The following is an 18970-nucleotide window of genomic DNA, read 5'->3' as shown; positions in this document are numbered from 1 at the left end:
CCTTTCGAACCCCTTAAGGAAGTCCCACTCTGCATTCTGTCACAGAAGGTGGTTTTTCTGGTGGCAATCACCTCGCTACACAGGGTGTTGGAATTGTCAGCACTCTCCTGCAGACGGCCCTTCCTAGCTTTTCACCAGGACAAGGTGGTTCTCCGTACAGTACCATCCTTCCTTCCGAAGGTTGTGTCCAACTTCCACCTCAATGAGGAAATTTCACTGTCGTCCCTTTGCCTGGTTCCGGTTCATAGAGTGGAGAAGGCTCTGCATACGCTTGACCTCGTCAGGGCATTGCGTATATACGTGTCTAGGACTGCACCCTTCCGGAAGTCTGATTCCCTTTTCCTTCTTCCGGAAGGCGTTCACAAGGGTCTGACGGCTTCCAAAGCTACCCTTGCCAGGTGGATCAAGTCCACCATACAAGAGGCTTACCGCCTTAACAACTCTCCTCTTCCTGCCGGTATCACAGCACACTCTACGCGGGCAGTAGGGGCCTCCTGGGCCATTCGGCACCAGGCTTCGGCACAACAAGTGTGTAAGGCTGCCACTTGGACTAGCCTACACACGTTTACAAAACACTTCAGGGTTCATACCCAGTCCTCAGCAGATGTGAGCCTGGGTAGATGGGTTCTGCAGGCGGCAGTGCCCCAAGTTTAGGGACCTGCTAGCACAATATTCGTCCATTGTTTCCAACCCAGGGACTGCTTTGGGACGTCCCATGGTTCTGTGTCCCCCAATGAGGCAACAGAGTAAAGGAGATTTTTGTGTACTCACCGTAAAATCTCTTTCTCTTAGCCTCTAATTGGGGGACACAGCTCCCACCCTGTTGCCCTTATGGGCCGTTGTTACGGTTCAGTTCTCATATTGTTCTTTGAGCTCATACAGAGTGGCCTTCTTACAGGCATGGTTATGTTGTTTCTGTTATATTCCTCCTAATGCTTGTGTACAAAACTGGAGAAGGCTGACGCCGTTCCAGGGGTGTATACTGCAGAGGAGGAGCCATTGTTAATCTTTTTCAGATTATGCATAGTGTCGCCTCCTAGTGGACAGCAGCATAACACCCATGGTTCTGTGTCCCCCAATTAGAGGCTAAGAGAAAGATTTTACGGTGAGTACACAAAAATCTCCTTTTTTAAATCTATTTTTGGTAATGTAATGTATTCTAGCACTAGAGAGGGGTTTCAATATTGCAGTGAGTGTGCAGGAATGATAAAACCTGATTTCTCCATGAACCTGAGTCCTCACAACTCTCATTGGGCTTGTCCTTTGACATGCCGTCTAGTGGCTGACATTATAACAATACTGTAATTCTAGTAAGCATTCCCATCTGAATTTCAAAGCTCAGATTTCATGGAAACAATCTCACGAGACCTTCACATGATTCCCTCTTAAAAATCCTTTATATGACTCCTCCAGCATTGCTTTCAAGACTTATTGACGATTTGCAATTGCCTGGTAGCCACACGAACTATGGTAATGTATGTGTCTCTGAAGTTTAATCCGTTCCCTGCTGGAAAAGGCAGCAAATCACTGGATTTTACTATATTACCCGGCACCCCTGCTGTGAAGGGGCCAATGAATGCCATTGTTCCTCTCTGAGCAATCATTTCCATTGAAATATCCGTGGTACACTCATTATGTGCTTCTTTTGCCCAAGGCTTTAAATGGCAATGGACAAGGCACACTATAGAGGTATGGATGAGGGGTATTCTTTAAAGTTAACAAATCGCCCTACCAGCATTTAGAAGAGAAGCAACAGGGTCAAGAATATAGACAGAGAGTTGTCACATATCTTAACAATGATGACTGTGACCTGATTGACTTTATTGGTCAGTCCCATGTAACACTGCCGTTGGAGTATGTATGGACTGGTGGAAAGACTAATATAGCAAATATTACAATTATTCTCATATATAGTACACTGCCTATGTACTAAATATTCATTTGTCAATGTGATTTTTTAAGCGCATTCACATCTTATAGCTTATGAATGAATATGGAAAGATGATGAAGTGGAATCTGTACTTGCTCATCTAGACTCATTGTATTGATAAAATAACTTAAAGAGGTTGTCCAGGCCTTTTTTTTTTCTAGGGTCCTAAAACCTAACAGGCAGTTAGTTGTTAACTACCTGCCTGTCGTACGCAGCACAGAGCGTTCACGGTCTGCTCCTGCCGGCGATTCAGCTGCTCCACATCAACAGAGCAGCTCTTCTTCTTTCGAGCTGCTCTGTTGATGAGGCTTGACTTTCAACATGCTGATAGACAGCCAGCTTCCCGCAGATCGGCAGCAGAGAGCCGTCTGACTATCAGCATAAAGTCCAGTCATGCCTCGTGAGTTGAGCAGAAGAGCATCCACTGCTTCTTCGATGTGACATCAGTAGAAGCCGCTGAGTAGCTGGAATGAGCGGTCTGTGACCACTTTGCGCTGGCTGAGATCGGCGCCGGTTTCAACAGTTAGATAGCAAACATTTATCCAATATGTTCACCGTCACGATATGGCTTCTACACCTACACTTCATGGATGCTATTTCCATATTATATATTTTTCATTCTGTATAGTTTTCAGCCGGCAACATGTCATTCACAAGATCGAAAAGAGGTTGCTTGACCTATGTTGTAACCACCTGCATGTATGGAGTCCATGAATACTACCGCCTGGTATCTTATGGCTAACATCTTACCAGCACAGTGTGCATTCCTGTATACAGCCGGCTGAGGGACACTAGGGTGGAGAGGCAAAGAGCAGCCACAAATCCGAGTACAAAGGGGAACTGCAGGAAACAAAAATAAAAAAAATTAAATGAGCGATTGATACATCAGCTTTGCTAACTTGATGGTATTTTAATGAACATTCAAAATAAAATAGGCTTATTTTTCTTTATTTTCTATCATACATAGTACAAATTGAATGATGATTCAGGAATCAACACCAATTGATGTGAAAATGAAATGCACAAAAATAATGTGATAATTGTAATTCAGGAGATTTGTTGCATCATGTATGCCATATTTTATTTTATCATTATTTCTTATAGCAGACCTGGGAAAATAGAGTTAGCTGAAGGGCTGAAACAGTGACCCACAGGCCGCAGCATGACATTTCCCGCCGCCGTCTGTTACCGCTATCTGCATTGTCAGGATTCAGATAGCGGTGAATACATTTGTGGAAGACGAAGCAGACGGCACAATCTTCCATCAATCAGCGTGTAAGGGCCCCGTTACATGCTTCAATGTCCCAGCGATCCCACCAACGATCCGACGTGGATGGGATCGCTGGGACCTATGTATATAGGAGGTTAAGTTGGAGCTCAAGCTGTATATAGGGTGACTGTGAGGCACACACTGTATATAAGGAGGCTATGTAGGGGCTAATTGTCTGCAGGAGACTACGTGGGGGCTCACTGTCTATAGGAGATTATGTGGGGTCTCATACTGTATATAGGAGGCCATGTGGACTTCGTACTGTATACTACAGGGGTTGTGTGAGGGCTCATATTGTATATAGAGAGGCTATTTGGGGGCTTTAATGGCATATAGGGGGCTGTGTGTGGGCTCATGTGGTATACAGAGGCTGTGTGCAGGCTCATACGGTATATAGGGGGGTCAGCATACTTAATTCTGCTCAATATGAAGTGAAACAATATTAAATATAAAATTAATATATTAATATTGAGCAGAGCTAATTTCAGTCTACTGGTTTGGCCCTCCACAACAGTCACGCTCTGTCCCTCAGGAAAATTAAATTGCCTAACCCTGACCTATAGGAACATTTTTTAGTAAATAAAAAATATATATATTTCCTTTCTTCACTGGTCTTCCACAATGTGAATCACTAACAGCCATTTCACATAATCTCTCTATTCTATATGGAAGTCCAGATGTATCAATAGCAAGACCTAATAATGTACTTAAGAAGCCATGCTAAGGGACTCCTTTACTGACTTCAGTTTCCCCTTACATACAGGTGCATCTCACAAAATTAGAATATCATCTAAAAGTTATTTTTCAGTTCTTCAATACAAAAAGTGAGTCTCATATATTATATAGAGTCATTACAAACGGAGTGATCCATTTCAAGTGTTTATTTCTGTTAATGTTGATGATTATGGCTTACAGCCAATGAAAACCCAGAAGTCATTATCTCAGTAAATTAGAATACTTTATAACACCAGCTTGAAAAAATGATTTTAAAATCCAAAATGTTGGCCTAATGAAATGTACACTGCTCAAAAAAAATATAGGGAACACTTAAACAACAGAATATAACTCCAAGTAAATCAAACTTCTGTGAAATCAAACTGTCCACTTAGGAAGCGACACTGATTGACAATCAATTTCACATGCTGTTGTGCAAATGGAATAGACAAAAGATGCAAATTATTGGCAATTATCAAGACACCCTCAATAAAGGAGTGGTTCTGCATGTGGGGACCACAGACCACATCTCAGTACCAATGCTTTCTGCCTGACGTGTTGGTCACTTTTGAATACTGGTTGTGCTTTCACACTCATGAGACGGACTCTACAACCCACGCAAGTGGCTCAGGTAGTGCAGCTCATCCAGGATGGCATATCAATACGAGCTGTGGCAAGGTTTGCTGTGTCTGTCAGCATAGTGTCCAGAGGCTGGAGGCGCTACCAGGCGACAGGCCAGTCCACCAGGAGACATGGAGAGGGCCGTAGGAGGGCAACAACCCAGCAGCAGGACCGCTACCTCCGTCTTTGTGCAATAGAAATAAATGGTTTTGTTTGTTTGTTTTTACAGATATTGGTCTTGGCTAGGAGTTGAGCGAAAATGTTCGGATTCGGTCGCTGAATATGAATTCACCATATTCGTGCCATATTGCTATCCTATTCATGCCGACTTTGTTTGATGATCAGTTCCAAACATAGAATCATAGAATCATAGAATCGTAGAGTTGGAAGGGACCTCCTGGGCCATCTGGTCCAACCCCCTGCTCAAAGCAGGATTCGCTAAATCATCCCAGTCAGATGTCTGTCCAGCCTCTGTTTGAAGACTTCCATTGAAGGAGAACTCACCACTTCTCGTGGCAGCCTGTTCCACTCATTGATCACTCTGTCAAAAAGTTTTTTCTAATATCTAATCTGTGTCTCTTCCCATTCAGTTTCATCCCATTGCTTCTAGTCTTTCCTTGTGCAAATGAGAATAAAGTTGATCCTTCTACAATGTGACAGCCCTTTAGATATTTGTAGACAGCTATTAAGTCTCCTCTCAGTCTTCTCTTTTGCAAACTAAACATTCCCAAATCCTGCAACCTTTCCTCATAAGACAGGGTTTGCAGACCGGTCACCATTCTGGTCGCTCTTTTCTGAACTTGCTCCAGTTTGTTGATGTCTTTTTTAAAATGTGGTGCCCAAAACTGGACACAATATTCCAGATGAGGTCTGACCAAAGAGGAGTAGAGGGAAATAATGACTTCACGTGATCTAGACTGTATGCTTCTGTTAATACATCCTAGAATTGCATTTGCCTTTTTTGCTGCTGCATCACACTGTTGACTCATATTCAGTCTGTGATCTATTAGTATACCCAAGTCTTTTTCACATGTGCTGTCACTTAGCCCTATTCCTCCCATTCTATATATGCTTTTTTCATTTTTATTGCCCAGATGTAGTACTTTGCATTTCTCCCTGTTAAAAACCATTCTGTTAGTTGCTGCCCACTTCTCCAGTTTATTTAAATCTTTTTGAATCCTCTCTCTCTCTTCTCTAGTATTAGCTATCCCTCCTAGCTTTGTGTCATCAGCAAATTTAATCAGTTTACCCTCAATTCCTTCATCTAAATCGTTGATAAAGATGTTGAACAATACAGGGCCCAGGACAGAGCCCTGTGGTACCCCACTTGAGACATTCTTCCAACTGGATGTGCAGCCATTTACGACCACTCTTTGGGTCCGATCACTAAGCCAGTTATGAATCCACCTAACAGTTGCCTTGTCCATTCCATACTTAGTCATTTTTTCAATAAGGATTGTATGAGAGACTTTGTCAAATGCTTTGCTGAAGTCAAGATATACTATATCTACAGCATTTCCTTGATCCACCCAATCAGTGATGCCGTCATAGAAGGAAATTAAGTTAGTCTGACATGACTTATTAGTTAGAAACCCATGCTGACTCTGTTTAATCACTTCATTCTTATCCAGGTATTGACATACATGTTGTTTAATAATTTGTTCAAAGATCTTTCCTGGTATAGAAGTCAGACTCACCGGCCTATAGTTGCCTGGGTCCACCTTCTTCCCCTTTTTGAAGATAGGAACAACATTTGCTCTTCTCCAGTCTTCTGGCACTTCTCCTGTTCTCCAAGAATTTTCAAAGATTATGGAGAGGGGTTCAAAAATTTCTTCTGCTATCTCCTTCAGTACTCTGGGGTGTAATTCATCTGGACCTGGAGACTTGAATTCATTTAGGTTAGCTAAGTGTTTCCTCACTATCTTTCTGTTTATAGATATCCTGGATTCTTCTATTCCCTTAATAGGACAGTGAATAACAGTTGATGTTGCATTTCCTTTCTGAGAGAAAACAGATGCAAAATAGGAATTTAAAAGTTCAGCCTTCTCAACATCCTGTCTTACCATTTCATCATTTTCATCCTGTAAAAATCCTATAGCATCTTTGACTTTTCACATATCCCCAAAATCCTTTATTATTGCTTTTGACATCTCTTGCAAGCCTCAGTTCATTTTCAGCTTTAGATAATCTGATTTGTGCCCTGCAGGTTCTGCAGACAGCATTATATTCTTCTTTAGATATGCCTCCCTCTTTCCATTTTATAAACATTTTTTTCTTCCTTTTTAGCATGTGCTTAAGTTCTGTGTTCATCCATCCTGGTTTCCTTAAATGCTTCCTATTCTTCCCTCTTTTCGGAATTGTTAACAACTGTGCTTTGAGAATTTCATTTTTCAAGATTTCCCATCCTTCCTGGACATTTTTGTCTTTAAGGATATCCAGCCATTGGATCCCTCCAATTCTCTTTCTGAATCCCTTAAAATCTGCCTTTCTGAAATCTAACCTTGACGTCTGAGTCTTCACAGGTCTTCCACCTCTAGTAATCCAAAATTCTAAAATAGCATGGTCGCTACCTCCTAGGGTCCCAGCCACTTTTACCTCCTCAACCATTTCCTCCCTGTTTATAAGGATTAGATCCAAGGTAGCAGTTCCCCTTGTTTTCTCCCTTACCTTTTGGAAGATAAAGTTGTCAGCAAGAGAGGATAAGAATTTCCTTGACCTGTTAGTTTTGCCTGAGAGAGATTCCCAACAAATGTCTGGATAGTTGAAATCTCCCATGACAACTATGTCATATTTTTTGGAGAACTTGGCCATCTGATGCATAAAGAGTTCATCTATATATTCGGCTTGCACAGGCGGCCTGTAGTAAATGCCTACAATGGTGTCCTTTCCATTGTTCTGTCCTTGTATTCTTACCCAAACAGTTTCCACAGAACTCCCAGTCTCTGAAGCTTCAATCTCTGTGCAGATATACGCGTTTCGAACATACAATGCGACACCCCCTCCTCGTTTATCAAGTCTGTTTCTTGCAAATAAGTTGTATCCTTCTAGTCTTGTATTCCAATCATGTGTATTGTCCCACCAAGTTTCAGTGATTCCAATTACATCATATTTCTGTTCCTGTGTTAGTAGTTCCAATTCTCCTTGTTTGTTGCCCATGCTTTGTGCATTAGTATAGAAACATTTTAGTTTGTGATTGGTTTCTCTTTCTCCAATATTTTTATTAATTAGATTCTTTCGTCTTTGTTCTTCCTTTCCACTTCTAATAGCAGAGTTCTCAATAGCATTTGTCAGGTGTATGGCTTTTTCTGGTCTTTTGCTTCCCTTCCCATGTTGTTCTAGTTTAAAGCTCTCCTTACAAGTGTAGCAAGGCGACTTCCATATTTGGTCATTTCTACTCCCATAGACTCCAATCACGTTCAGCGAATATTGTAAAAACAATATTCGCTGCCGATTGTAATTGGAACCGAATTTTGAAAATATTGCTCAACTCTAGTCTTTGCATGTGTAAATGTAGTTTAAATAATCTGCATTCTCCATTGGATTTCCCATAGACTAGTGATGCCTACTTGATGCTGCTCTAACTGTACCTGTATTGGCCCATCAAACCTGTCCTTGGTAACTGGTATCCCTGTTTTTCAGAATCGACCAATTAATCAATATTTGGTCATTTTGTTCCAGGTCTTTTTCTCATAAATGGAATATACATTTTTTTCTAAATATTCCAGTTGAATTAAACACAAAATGTTTCACGTTGAACTGCAAAAACAATGTTAAATTGGCTACACAGCATAATAACACTGGAGAAAGAGCAAGCCCCACAATAGCTCAGAACAGGCTCCTCCTGTGTGAGATGTAATGACACCCTTGCTCTGTTCTCATTGCAGAGTGAATACAAGTTGCCAAGAGCAGAACAGATGCAAGTGTTTACCGACACCTTTGAGCTTTTATCTCCAATCACCCTCCATTAAAGTCAAAGGGAGATATGGAAACAATTACATGATCAGCATAGCCACCATTTCAGACATCCTAAGTCTTATAATTGGTGGGGATCCTAGTAGTGAGCTGATTTTCAACTTATCTTACTTTTAATGCATATCTAGTCACACAGATATGGCCTATGAAGAATAGTTTCATCCAAGTACTGTACATCTATGGTCTGGATCCCATTCGCAGTTATAGATGTTATGAGTTCATTTTTCCCTTCACCATTGAGGTCTGATGAACTCCCTCTTTTGGTGAAGGAAGGTAGTGAGGCTGATTACCAAGCACCTGAGCTGGGAGAGGATGACTGGGCGACGGGGATCTCTGACTGGATATAAGGCAGCCGACGCCCTTCTGCCTCGCTGGTAATTTCTCTGTGGAATTCTAGGAGACCAGTCTGATTCCTGCTCCTCAAAAGCTTAGTTTTCTGCTTTGCCTTTTTGCATTTGTGTTTTGGTTTTAGCTTGCCTTGCTTTTCCGGATTCTGCCATTCCCTGCTGGGGTGAGCTGAATTCCTTTTTGCCTTTTTGCTCTGTCTTCAGAAAATACCTGAGTACTGACAGTCTTTTTGAAGCCTAGCGTCTTCAGGGCCTTTTTCTCTGTCAGTCTGTTGCCTCTTATTTTTTATAGGGTTTTTGCGGATTGCAGACAGCAGCTTTCCTATCCTGTCCTATCTAGTTAGCTTGGACCCCATCATTTGCTCAGTCTATCTTTCTATCTGTGTTAGTGTTTTTTCTTCTTGCTTCACCGTCATTATATGTTGGGGGCTGCCTATTGCTTTGGGGTCTGCTTTCTGTCTTTAGGCTATTTAGCTCTCCGGCTGTGATCGAGGGGTCTAGGGCACCGAAGGAACCCCCCACGGCTACTGCTAGTTGTTGTTGATAGGTTCAGGGGTCTGCAATCCGATAGCTGCCAACTTCTCTGGTTTTCTGGACTTAGCTAGCATTTCTGTTTTTGCCTCCTACGGTGACTCATTCATAACATATAGACAGTTGTGTACGTTACTACAGATATCAGATACAATTTTCTCTTGTTTCAATGTGGACATTAATCCATCTTTATTTAAACAACTATGAAACAGTCTCCCACCTGGTATCGTTCCATAGCAGCCAACAAAAAGGTAAAAGAGATAGCAGTGGCAGCAATGGCATGAGTTGACGGCATGCCATATTCAGCTTCTACTCTAGTTTCCAGCTTCACAACCGGAGGACAGGAGGGTCGAGGCCACTTTAGAAGATCTTTAGAAGCTTGACCTATGTACATGACAATCTGAAAGACAAAATTCACATGTTAATTCTACAGAAACATTTGATTTGCTGCCAACCATTAGGTAAAACAAATACAGACAATAACTAGCTTGTACGTAAACATTAGTGGTCCAAAGAGGAACCTGTAGACCAACATCAATATTGTATAGACACTACTCTTCAGCGAGTGCAATTATATCCCTAAGCCTATAGCCCGTATACATTTTATCTAGCCACGTATTATTTCAGAATTGGGTCATAGACATTAAAAGATTAGGATTTGCACAGGGTACAAACAATACACCGCATTCCAAATTATTATGCAAATTGGATTTAGGTGTCATAAATATGTCACTTTGTGCTTTACAAATGAATGCTATGGATCACTAAAATCAATCTCAAACACCCTTGATAATTAATTTGCCAGGTGAGCCCAATTAAAGGAAAACAACTTAAAGGGAATTTTTCACCAGGTTTTTGCTACTCCATGTGAGAGCAGCATAATGTAGGAGGATAGACCACAATTCCAGCGATGTGTCACTTACTGAGCTGCGTGCTGTCATTTTGATAAAATCACAGATTTTTCAGCTGCGGATCTATCAGTTCTCTGAATGCTGAGCTCTGTATAACGCCATCCATACCACTGATTGGCAGCTTCCTGTGTACACTGTACATGGGCAGAAAGCAGCCAATCTGGTGGGGACGAGGTTATGCAGAGCTCATGAATATGAAGGTCTACCTGGCAGCAGGTTTACTAGTCCTCTATTGATCTATTGCTGATATTGTAGATTTGATAAAATCACTGCTTTAAGCAGACCAATAAGTGACATCTATGGAATCAGGATCTATAGCTCTACATTAGGCTACTCTCAGATTAGGTGGCAAAAACCTATGACAGATTACCTTTAAGAAGGAAGATCCACATTATTAACCAGGCCACAAGCGGCAAGCAATATGGGAAAGAAAAATGATCTCTGCAGCAGAACTCAAATAGAGCAATTCCTCGAACAAGGTATGAAAACATTAGATATTTCATGAAAACTTCTGATCATCATACTGTGATGAGATTTGTGGTGGATACAGAGCACAGATGGGTTCATGCAGATAAAGGCATAATGAGAAAGGTTTCTGCCAGACAAATTCATCGAATTATGAGAGCAGCTGCTAAAACTACTATTACGAAGCAGCAAACAGGCACTTGAATCTACTGGTGCCTCTGGAATTCTGCAAACCTCAAGGTGTAGGATCCTCCAGAGGCTTGCAGTAGTGCATAGACAACTATTCGGCCACCCCTAAACAGTGCTCACAAGCAGAAACGGTTGCAGTCAATCCAGACATACATGAAGACTAATTTTAAAATAGTCTTATTTACTGATGAGTGCTGTGCCACCCTGGATGGTCCAGATGGATGGCCACAATTTCCGAACAAGGATGAGACATCAGCAAGGTAGTGTTGGAGTCATATTTAGGGTCCCTGAAGATGTGAAAATGAGTTTGGCAAAGGATATATAGAGTTTCTGATTGACCACTTTCATAGTACAAAAAGAAGAACCATGCCATCAGTAGCAAAATCATCTACCTCTGCGTCATTAGCTGCTATGGGCATAAAAGGAGTGAAAATCGTGGGATGGCCACCATCCTCCCCTGACCTCAACCCTATTGAGAACCCATGGAGCATTCTCAAGTAAAAGATCCATGTGGGTAAGAAACAGTTCACATCAAAACAGCGGCTCCTGGATGCTATTCTGACATCCTGCAAAGAAATTCAAGCAAAAACTATCCAAAAAGATGTGTTGTTCAACATCCTTATCAATGATGTAGATGAAAGAATTGAGGGTAAATTTATTAAATTTGCTGATGACACAAAGCTAGGAGGGACAGCCAATACGAGAGAAGAGAGAGAGGATTCAAAAAAATCTAAACAAAATGGAACTATGGGCAGCAACTAACAGAATGGGTTTTTTTAACAGAGAGAAAAGCATATTCCTACATCTGGGAAAGAAAAATAAAAAAAGCATATACAAAATGGGAGGAATAGAACTCAGCAACAGCACATGTGAAAAAGACTTGGGTATACTAATAGATCATAAACTGAACATGAGTCACCAGTGTGATGCAGCAGCAAAAAAGGCAAATACAATTCTAGGATGTATTAAGAGAAGTATAGAGTCTAGATCACGTGAAGTAATTCTCTCGCTCTACTCCTCCTTGGTCAGACCGCATCTGGAATACTGTGTCCAGTTCTGGGCTCCACATTTTAAAACTGACGAACAATTGTAGCAAGTTCAGAGAAGAACTACCAGGATGGTGATCAAACTAAAAACAATGTCACATGAGGAACTGTTAGATCATTTGGGAATGTTTAGCTTGCAAAAGAGAAGACAGAGGAGACTTAATAGCTGTCTACAAATATCTCAAGGGCTGTCACACTGTAGTGGGATCAGTTTTCTTCTCATTTGTACAAAGACAAAGCAATGGGATGAAATTGAAAGGGAGAAAATACAGATTAGATATTAGAAAAAACTTTTTGACAGTGTAAGGTACTAGCAGGAAGCAGTGATGAGCAGAAGGCAGAGCAAGAGTTAATGGGTATTTTATAAGGAATAGCAATAACAGTGAATACTCCACGCAGGGAGAGATAATAAAGATTTACAAGGAATATACCACAATAGAATAATAGTAAAGGTTAACTTATCAGTCTGTGCTTCCTGGACGGTGGAGGCTGGAAAATCCCTCGGTGTCGCAAGTGATGCGCAAAGTTCCTGAACTGGATCCGAAGGAAAATGAAGCACTGTCCCTTTTTCGTCCCTTTATGGTACGAAAGGACCACCACCAGCCTGGTACATACCCCTACAACAGTGATCAATGAGTGGAACAGGCTGCCACGAGAGGTGGCGAGTTCTCCTTCAATGGAAGTCTTCAAACAGAGGCTGGACAGACATCGGTTTAGTGAATCCTGCATTGAGCTACGGGTTGGACACGATGACCCAGGAGGTCCCTTCCAACACTACTTTTCTGTGATTCTATAAGTTCAATGAATGCAAGTATTGTGAAGGTGAAATCACTGAAGGGTCCCATGTTAACATGTAACTTGGCATGTTAAGAGGTTTATAATTGAAAAAACTTTTGATTTCAGTAAATGTCACCTAAATGCTGTAAATTCAACAAATGACCATTCTTAGTTCTTTACAACTTATAAAAATGTTTGGCAACTCTGTTGTGCATAATAATTTGGAACAGTGCATTTTCAGGTTTTTAGTTTTGAAAAAAAAAATACTGTTATAATTGGGAGGATTGTCCAATAAAACGTGATTTATACTCCAACGATTGAGGAACTGAACATTACACTGACTCATTTGCATTGATCATTTAGGAAAATCAGCGAAATATAGCATTTGCATAATAATTTGGAATGTAGTATAACGTGCCCTTGAAATGATTCTAGGGTAACTGCAGAAAAGCAAAATGTTATTCAATGAGCCCCCAGTTCATCAGTTTTGCCAACTTTATGCTATTTAATGCAAAGTAAAATGCAAAAAAAAAAAGAAAAGCTGGCCCTATATTGTAGAAATTGGATGATAAGTCAGATATATCCACTCAATTGAAATGGGAATAGATGGTGAGATTCGGCATCGGAATCATAAAAAATGAATTATTTCTTGAATCAAAGTTAACACCAGAAATAAAACAAGCCAAATGGGACATGTAACACGTTACAAGTTAAAAAATAGATTTATTTTTTATTTTTCCGGTGCTGGATCTTATCACCTCTTCCCACATTGTTTGCTCGGGGATGCCGACCACGAAGATCCACGCATTAAGACGCTCCCTGAATCCATGGACATTTCATCACAGTTGGTGATCAGATGATGTTTTTCTTTTCCTTTGATTGTTCAATAAAAATGGATTAATGCAAAAATGAATGACCCAAAAATAACACGATAATTGTAATTCTTGACAAACCACCACATTTATTGAGGCTGAAATCAATTCTACCTTGATTCATCTAAGGCCTGTTTCACACATCCGTATGTTACCATCAGTCAAAATCCGCCGTTTTGCAAAAAAAACACGATCCGCCATTTTGCTTGGCGGATCCGTTTTTTTTCCCATTGAGTTGCATTACCGGCGGATCTTGACGGAAGGCCATCCATTGGATCCTTTTTTTGCGGATCCGCCAAAATTTTGGCGTCCGCCGACATGCCTGGACAGACAATGCAACGTTTTTTTGGGCGGCCGGATCCGCATTTTACATTGCGCATGCCCGGAGGACTTGCCTCGGCTGCAAATTTAACCCTAAACTCTGTTCTGGCGGCTGAAAAATTCTCTCTCTCTTTCTCTCTCGACAGCGGTTCCTTTAAATTTCCTCCTTCACCGGATCCGTCAAAAAAACGATCCGGTGGCACACGTTGATGTCCGTACACAGGCGGATTACAACTGACAGAAAAAACTGATGTGTGAAACAGGCCTAAGATCTGGAACTTGGATGATCAAGATGAATCTTTACCAGTGTTATGACCAGCATTTATGAACCCATAGGTTTAAAGAGCTTGATGATACAAATGCAAAATATACACAACATTTTTGAAATGTTTATAGTTTTCTCCATTCGATTCTTAGAGAAGGTCAAGTGGCCAGATCACTTCTAACCTTATTATGACCCTTGAGTGTATTTACAAGATGCTTGTTCATACAGGTTTCCTTTGACCACATTTTCCTGTTCTGATCAATACTTTCCATTGATTTCCAGAGGATATTTATCTGCAATTGTGATATGAATGTTACATCTAATCCTACGTAAATAAGAAAGGACTGGGCCACTTCGCCTTCTGTGTGGCCAAACCTTACAGCCAATAAATTAAAGGTGCCTACAGGTTTAACAAGACATTTGGTCAACAGACAGAAGATTATAACTAACAGCAGATGGTTCAACAGCTTGCATTAAATTTATTACAACAGGCATAGAAATTCACAGATGCAGTGTGTACTTACCAGTTGCCAAGAAAGACTTTCTCTCTAAGCACTTTTATCCATGTACATAATGTTACCCATGGTCAGGTTAACCAATTAACAACATTTAATTTTTTTATTAAATCGAGTCCGTCACCCCGAAAACAGAGGTTACACCATTTATGCATTCATAAAAAGGGACTTGGACCCTTTGAAAATCATAATTGTGATACAGATTTTCATTTTGTTTTATATCAAAAAAACAAGTTTATTCCACAAGTAAGTGAAGTGGATGTGGTGTACCCTCAGAGTGACAGGAGCTCGGTGTGTCATCCTAAAAAAATTACCAATGACCCCCCCCTCCCGTTGTGGTGATTGACACTCATGCATTCTGCTCATGCCAACACTGCAGGAGCAGAAAAATACCCACAATGTCAGAGTGTGAGTGCTGTCTGGTCATCGGGTGCCCGTTGCTGTGTGGTCCTTTGTGTTGCAAGCAGCTGCTGCAGACAGAATTGGGGGATCAGACAGTGCCCCCACACAATGACATTATGTGAACTCTCAGCTCCTGCAGGGATGAGGATTCAATACAGACAGTGCTCATTGGTGCGCTATCAATAAGGGGAGGAGCGAAGCAGGGCAATTTAGCAGGCAAAACGGTGCACCGAGCACTTGGCCACACCAAGGGTGCACTGAAGAACCCTCATTTACATATGCAATATATATATATATTATTTTTTTTTTTTTTTTTTTTGCATAAAACAAGATGAATACCATTTACAGTATAAATATAGACCAAAATGGAAAGAAGTAGAACTAGCAAAAAATGTATGGGTGCCAAGCGTCACAAGTATTTGCCAAACCATAGCCCCCTATAAAAATGATACTTGCACTGCATATAAAATAAATAGAGGCAGTGCTACAGGTACATAGAGTACGAAATGATTGATATTTATTGGACCCAAGGAGACTTTTCGGGTTACACTATGAACTGAAACGCTTGCACACGGACCAATTAATATCAATCGTTTTTGTACTTTACCTGGATTGCTGCCTCTATTCATTTTTATATACAGTACAAGTATCATTTTTATATGAATATATAAAAACTGTTTAATTTCAGTTTTGGGAGTAAATAATAAAAGATCATATATACAGAGGGAACTTGTTTGATTACATATATGGGTAGTGGCCAAATAGTCACATGCTAGAGTAAAGACTCAAAAGTATAATATTATATATAAAAATTCATGGCTGAAAGTGACCAAAGATGTGAGTAATGTGTGTCATTAATTATGGATGAATAGCAGGGGCTGAATAGGACACAGAGCAGATGCACAAGAGTGGCGCCCACCCCGACGAGCATTTCGGTGGTTACCTTCGTCAGGGGATTGGCACCACTTTTGTGCTCGAGGTCCGGTTTCAGGTAAATTACCATCTGCTATATCTACATCCTATCCAGCCCTTGCTATTCATCTATAAATTAACGACAATCTTTTGTAACTGTCAAGTACGTGGTTGTGGAGCCACTGTGCCACGGTCTAAGGAGAGCCTGGAGCGGCATAACTAAGCAACCACCTAGTTCTTCACTAGAGCCCCAGTTGACGCCAGGTACCACTCCAGGACAGGCCATGGAGCCGTAGCAGCTGACCCCCAAAGGGCGTGGGGGAAAGCAGAGATGGATTCAAAGAGTCAGGACAGCCAAAACCTGTATAGCTGCAGGACGGATTCTGCACGGCTGATTAACAGAACGGTGCTGGAACACAGCAACAGAGAGCAAATGTCAGGAACACAGTGCCACGGGGTCCTTTTCTGATACCACACAATCAACAGAGCGAAGGAAGTGTGAACAATCCCAAGACCTTTATTATCGGCAAAACTAAACGGTCCATAAACAATCCACCACACTGAGGATACAATAGTCCAGAACACGAATGCAGTTCAGTAACAGGATGAGTGTCCAAGGAGATGAGAGTCCAATAATGCAGCAGACAGAGGATAAAATGGGTCCGTATGCTTCCCCTTCTCTCTGATGTGCTGTCCTCACACGATCATCACCACAAAGGGTCTGACTTGAACAGCTCCTGTCCTCCCCAGCCCCCTCCTTATGTACAGGGGTAGTCAGACAGGTTGGGGTGGTTTTCAGGCCTCCCAGACCTGACAAAGGTGCCTTGGGGATTAAGGCACTACAGGGGGTTCATCAAGAGGCATAGATACAGTCAGGTTGCAGACAGTAAGTGAGCCAATTCAATTACTTTTGGAAGGTATTTGAGGCTCTAGACAATATGGGAATACACAGAATGATATAGGGCCACAAGAGAACACTGTGGAAATCCGTAAAATATAAATATACACAAAATTATACCCACATAACATATCACACCATCACACACAGGATGGACAGGTGCAGGCTCACAGGAGCAGGTTCAGACTGGACAGGTGATGGCAGCGGTAAAGATGCGTTCAAGGTGGATCGGGATCTGAACTTGTTATTGGCAGGATGGAATCAGGAACAGGCTCAGACAGGATGAACAGACTCAGGATCAGGGGGACGGACAGGAACAGATGCAGATACAGACAGGATGTACTGAAACAGGATCAGGAAACACGGATACAGGGACCTTACAGCTAGGCACACTTGTAACAAACTAGAGGCTGAAGTTGCTAAGGCACCTTCCTAACGGGGAGTGTGTCTTAAATACATTATTATTATTATTTATTGTTATAGCGCCATTTATTCCATGGCGCTTTACATGTGAGGAGGGGTATACATAAAAACAAGTACAATAATCTTAAACAATACAAGTCATAACTGGTACAGGAGGAGAGAGGACCCTGCCCGCGAGGGCTCACAATCTTCAAGGGATGGGTGATAATACAGTAGGCGAGGGTAGAGCTGGTCGTGCAGCGGTTTGGTCGATCGGTGGTTACTGCAGGTTATAGGCTTGTCGGAAGAGGTGGGTCTTCAGGCTCTTTTTGAAGGTTTCGATGGTAGGTGAGAGTCTGATATGTTGTGGTAGAGAGTTCCATAGTAGGGGTGATGCGCGAGAGAAATCTTGTATGCGATTGTGGGAAGAGGAGATAAGAGGGGAGTAAAGAAGGAGATCTTGTGAGGATCGGAGGTTGCGTGCAGGAAAGTACCGGGAGACGAGGTCACAGATGTATGGAGGAGACAGGTTGTGGATTGCTTTGTATGTCATGTTTAGGGTTTTGTAATGGAGTCTCTGGGCAATTGGGAGCCAGTGAAGGGATTGACAGAGGGGAGAAGCTGGGGAATAGCGGGGGGACAGGTGGATTAGTCGGGCAGCAGAGTTTAGAATAGATTGGAGGGGTGCGAGAGTGTTTGAGGGGAGGCCACAGAGCATGAGGTTGCAGTAGTCAAGGCGAGAGATGATGAGGGCATGGACTAGGGTTTTTGCAGATTCTTGGGTGAGGAATGAACGGATGCGTGAAATATTTTTGAGTTGAAGTCGGCAGGAAGTGGAAAGGGTTTGGATATGTGGTTTGAAGGAGAGATCAGCGTCAAGGATTACTCCGAGGCAGCGAGCTTGTGGGACTGGGGAGAGTGGGCAGTCATTTACTGTAATTGATAGGTTCGTAGGGGGGGGTCACGTGAGATGGGGGAAAGATGATGAATTCTGTTTTGTCCATGTTGAGTTTCAGATATCTAGTGGAGAAGAAGGATGAAATAGTGGACAGACATTGAGGGATTCTGGTTAGTAGGGAGGTGATATCTGGTCCAGAGATGTAGATCTGTGTGTCATCAGCATAAAGATGATACTGAAAGCCATGAGATTCTATGAGCTGTCCCAGGCCAAAGGTGTAAATAGAGAACAGCAGGGGCCCAAGGACTGAACCTTGTGGGACTCCGACAGATAGGGGGCGAGGTGAGGAGGTGGTGTGTGAGTGGGAGACGCTGAATGTCCGGTCTGTTAGGTATGATGAGATCCAGGAGAGGGCCAAGTCTGTGATGCCGAGGGATGAGAGGGTCTGTAATAATAGGGAATGGTCCACTGTGTCAAAGGCAGCCGACAGGTCCAGGAGGAGGAGGACAGAGTAGTGTCGCTTGCTCTTGGCAGTTAAGAGGTCATTGGTGACCTTAGTAAGGGCAGTTTCAGTGGAGTGGTGTGACCGGAAGCCAGATTGTAAGCGGTCGAAGAGGGAGCAAGAAGAGAGATGGGAGGACAGTTCAAGGTAGACGTGTTGTTCCAGTAGCTTGGAGGCGTATGGGAGAAGTGATATAGGGCGATAGCTAGA

General features: G+C 42.0%; 1 protein-coding gene across 3 annotated transcripts in view; it reads right to left on the bottom strand.

The window, feature by feature from the left end:
• SGPP2 (sphingosine-1-phosphate phosphatase 2) overlaps window positions 1–18970 on the bottom strand; it is an 87779-nt gene that overhangs the window by 9389 nt on the left and 59420 nt on the right. For all 3 annotated transcript variants that reach the window (XM_073581127.1, XM_073581128.1, XM_073581126.1), the window contains 2 exons: window positions 9606–9785; window positions 2681–2770 (listed from right to left, as the gene is read on the bottom strand). In XM_073581127.1, coding sequence (XP_073437228.1) covers window positions 2681–2770; window positions 9606–9785 — 270 coding nt within the window. The remainder of the gene's footprint in view (window positions 1–2680; window positions 2771–9605; window positions 9786–18970) is intronic.

This window comes from Dendrobates tinctorius, unplaced genomic scaffold, assembly GCF_039654945.1.
Source record: "Dendrobates tinctorius isolate UK_male_01 unplaced genomic scaffold, ASM3965494v1 ptg000069l, whole genome shotgun sequence".
Classification (NCBI taxonomy): Eukaryota; Metazoa; Chordata; class Amphibia; order Anura; family Dendrobatidae; genus Dendrobates; species Dendrobates tinctorius.
The sequence above is the reverse complement of the archived record's forward strand: the minus strand, read 5'-3'. Positions and strand labels throughout refer to the sequence as shown.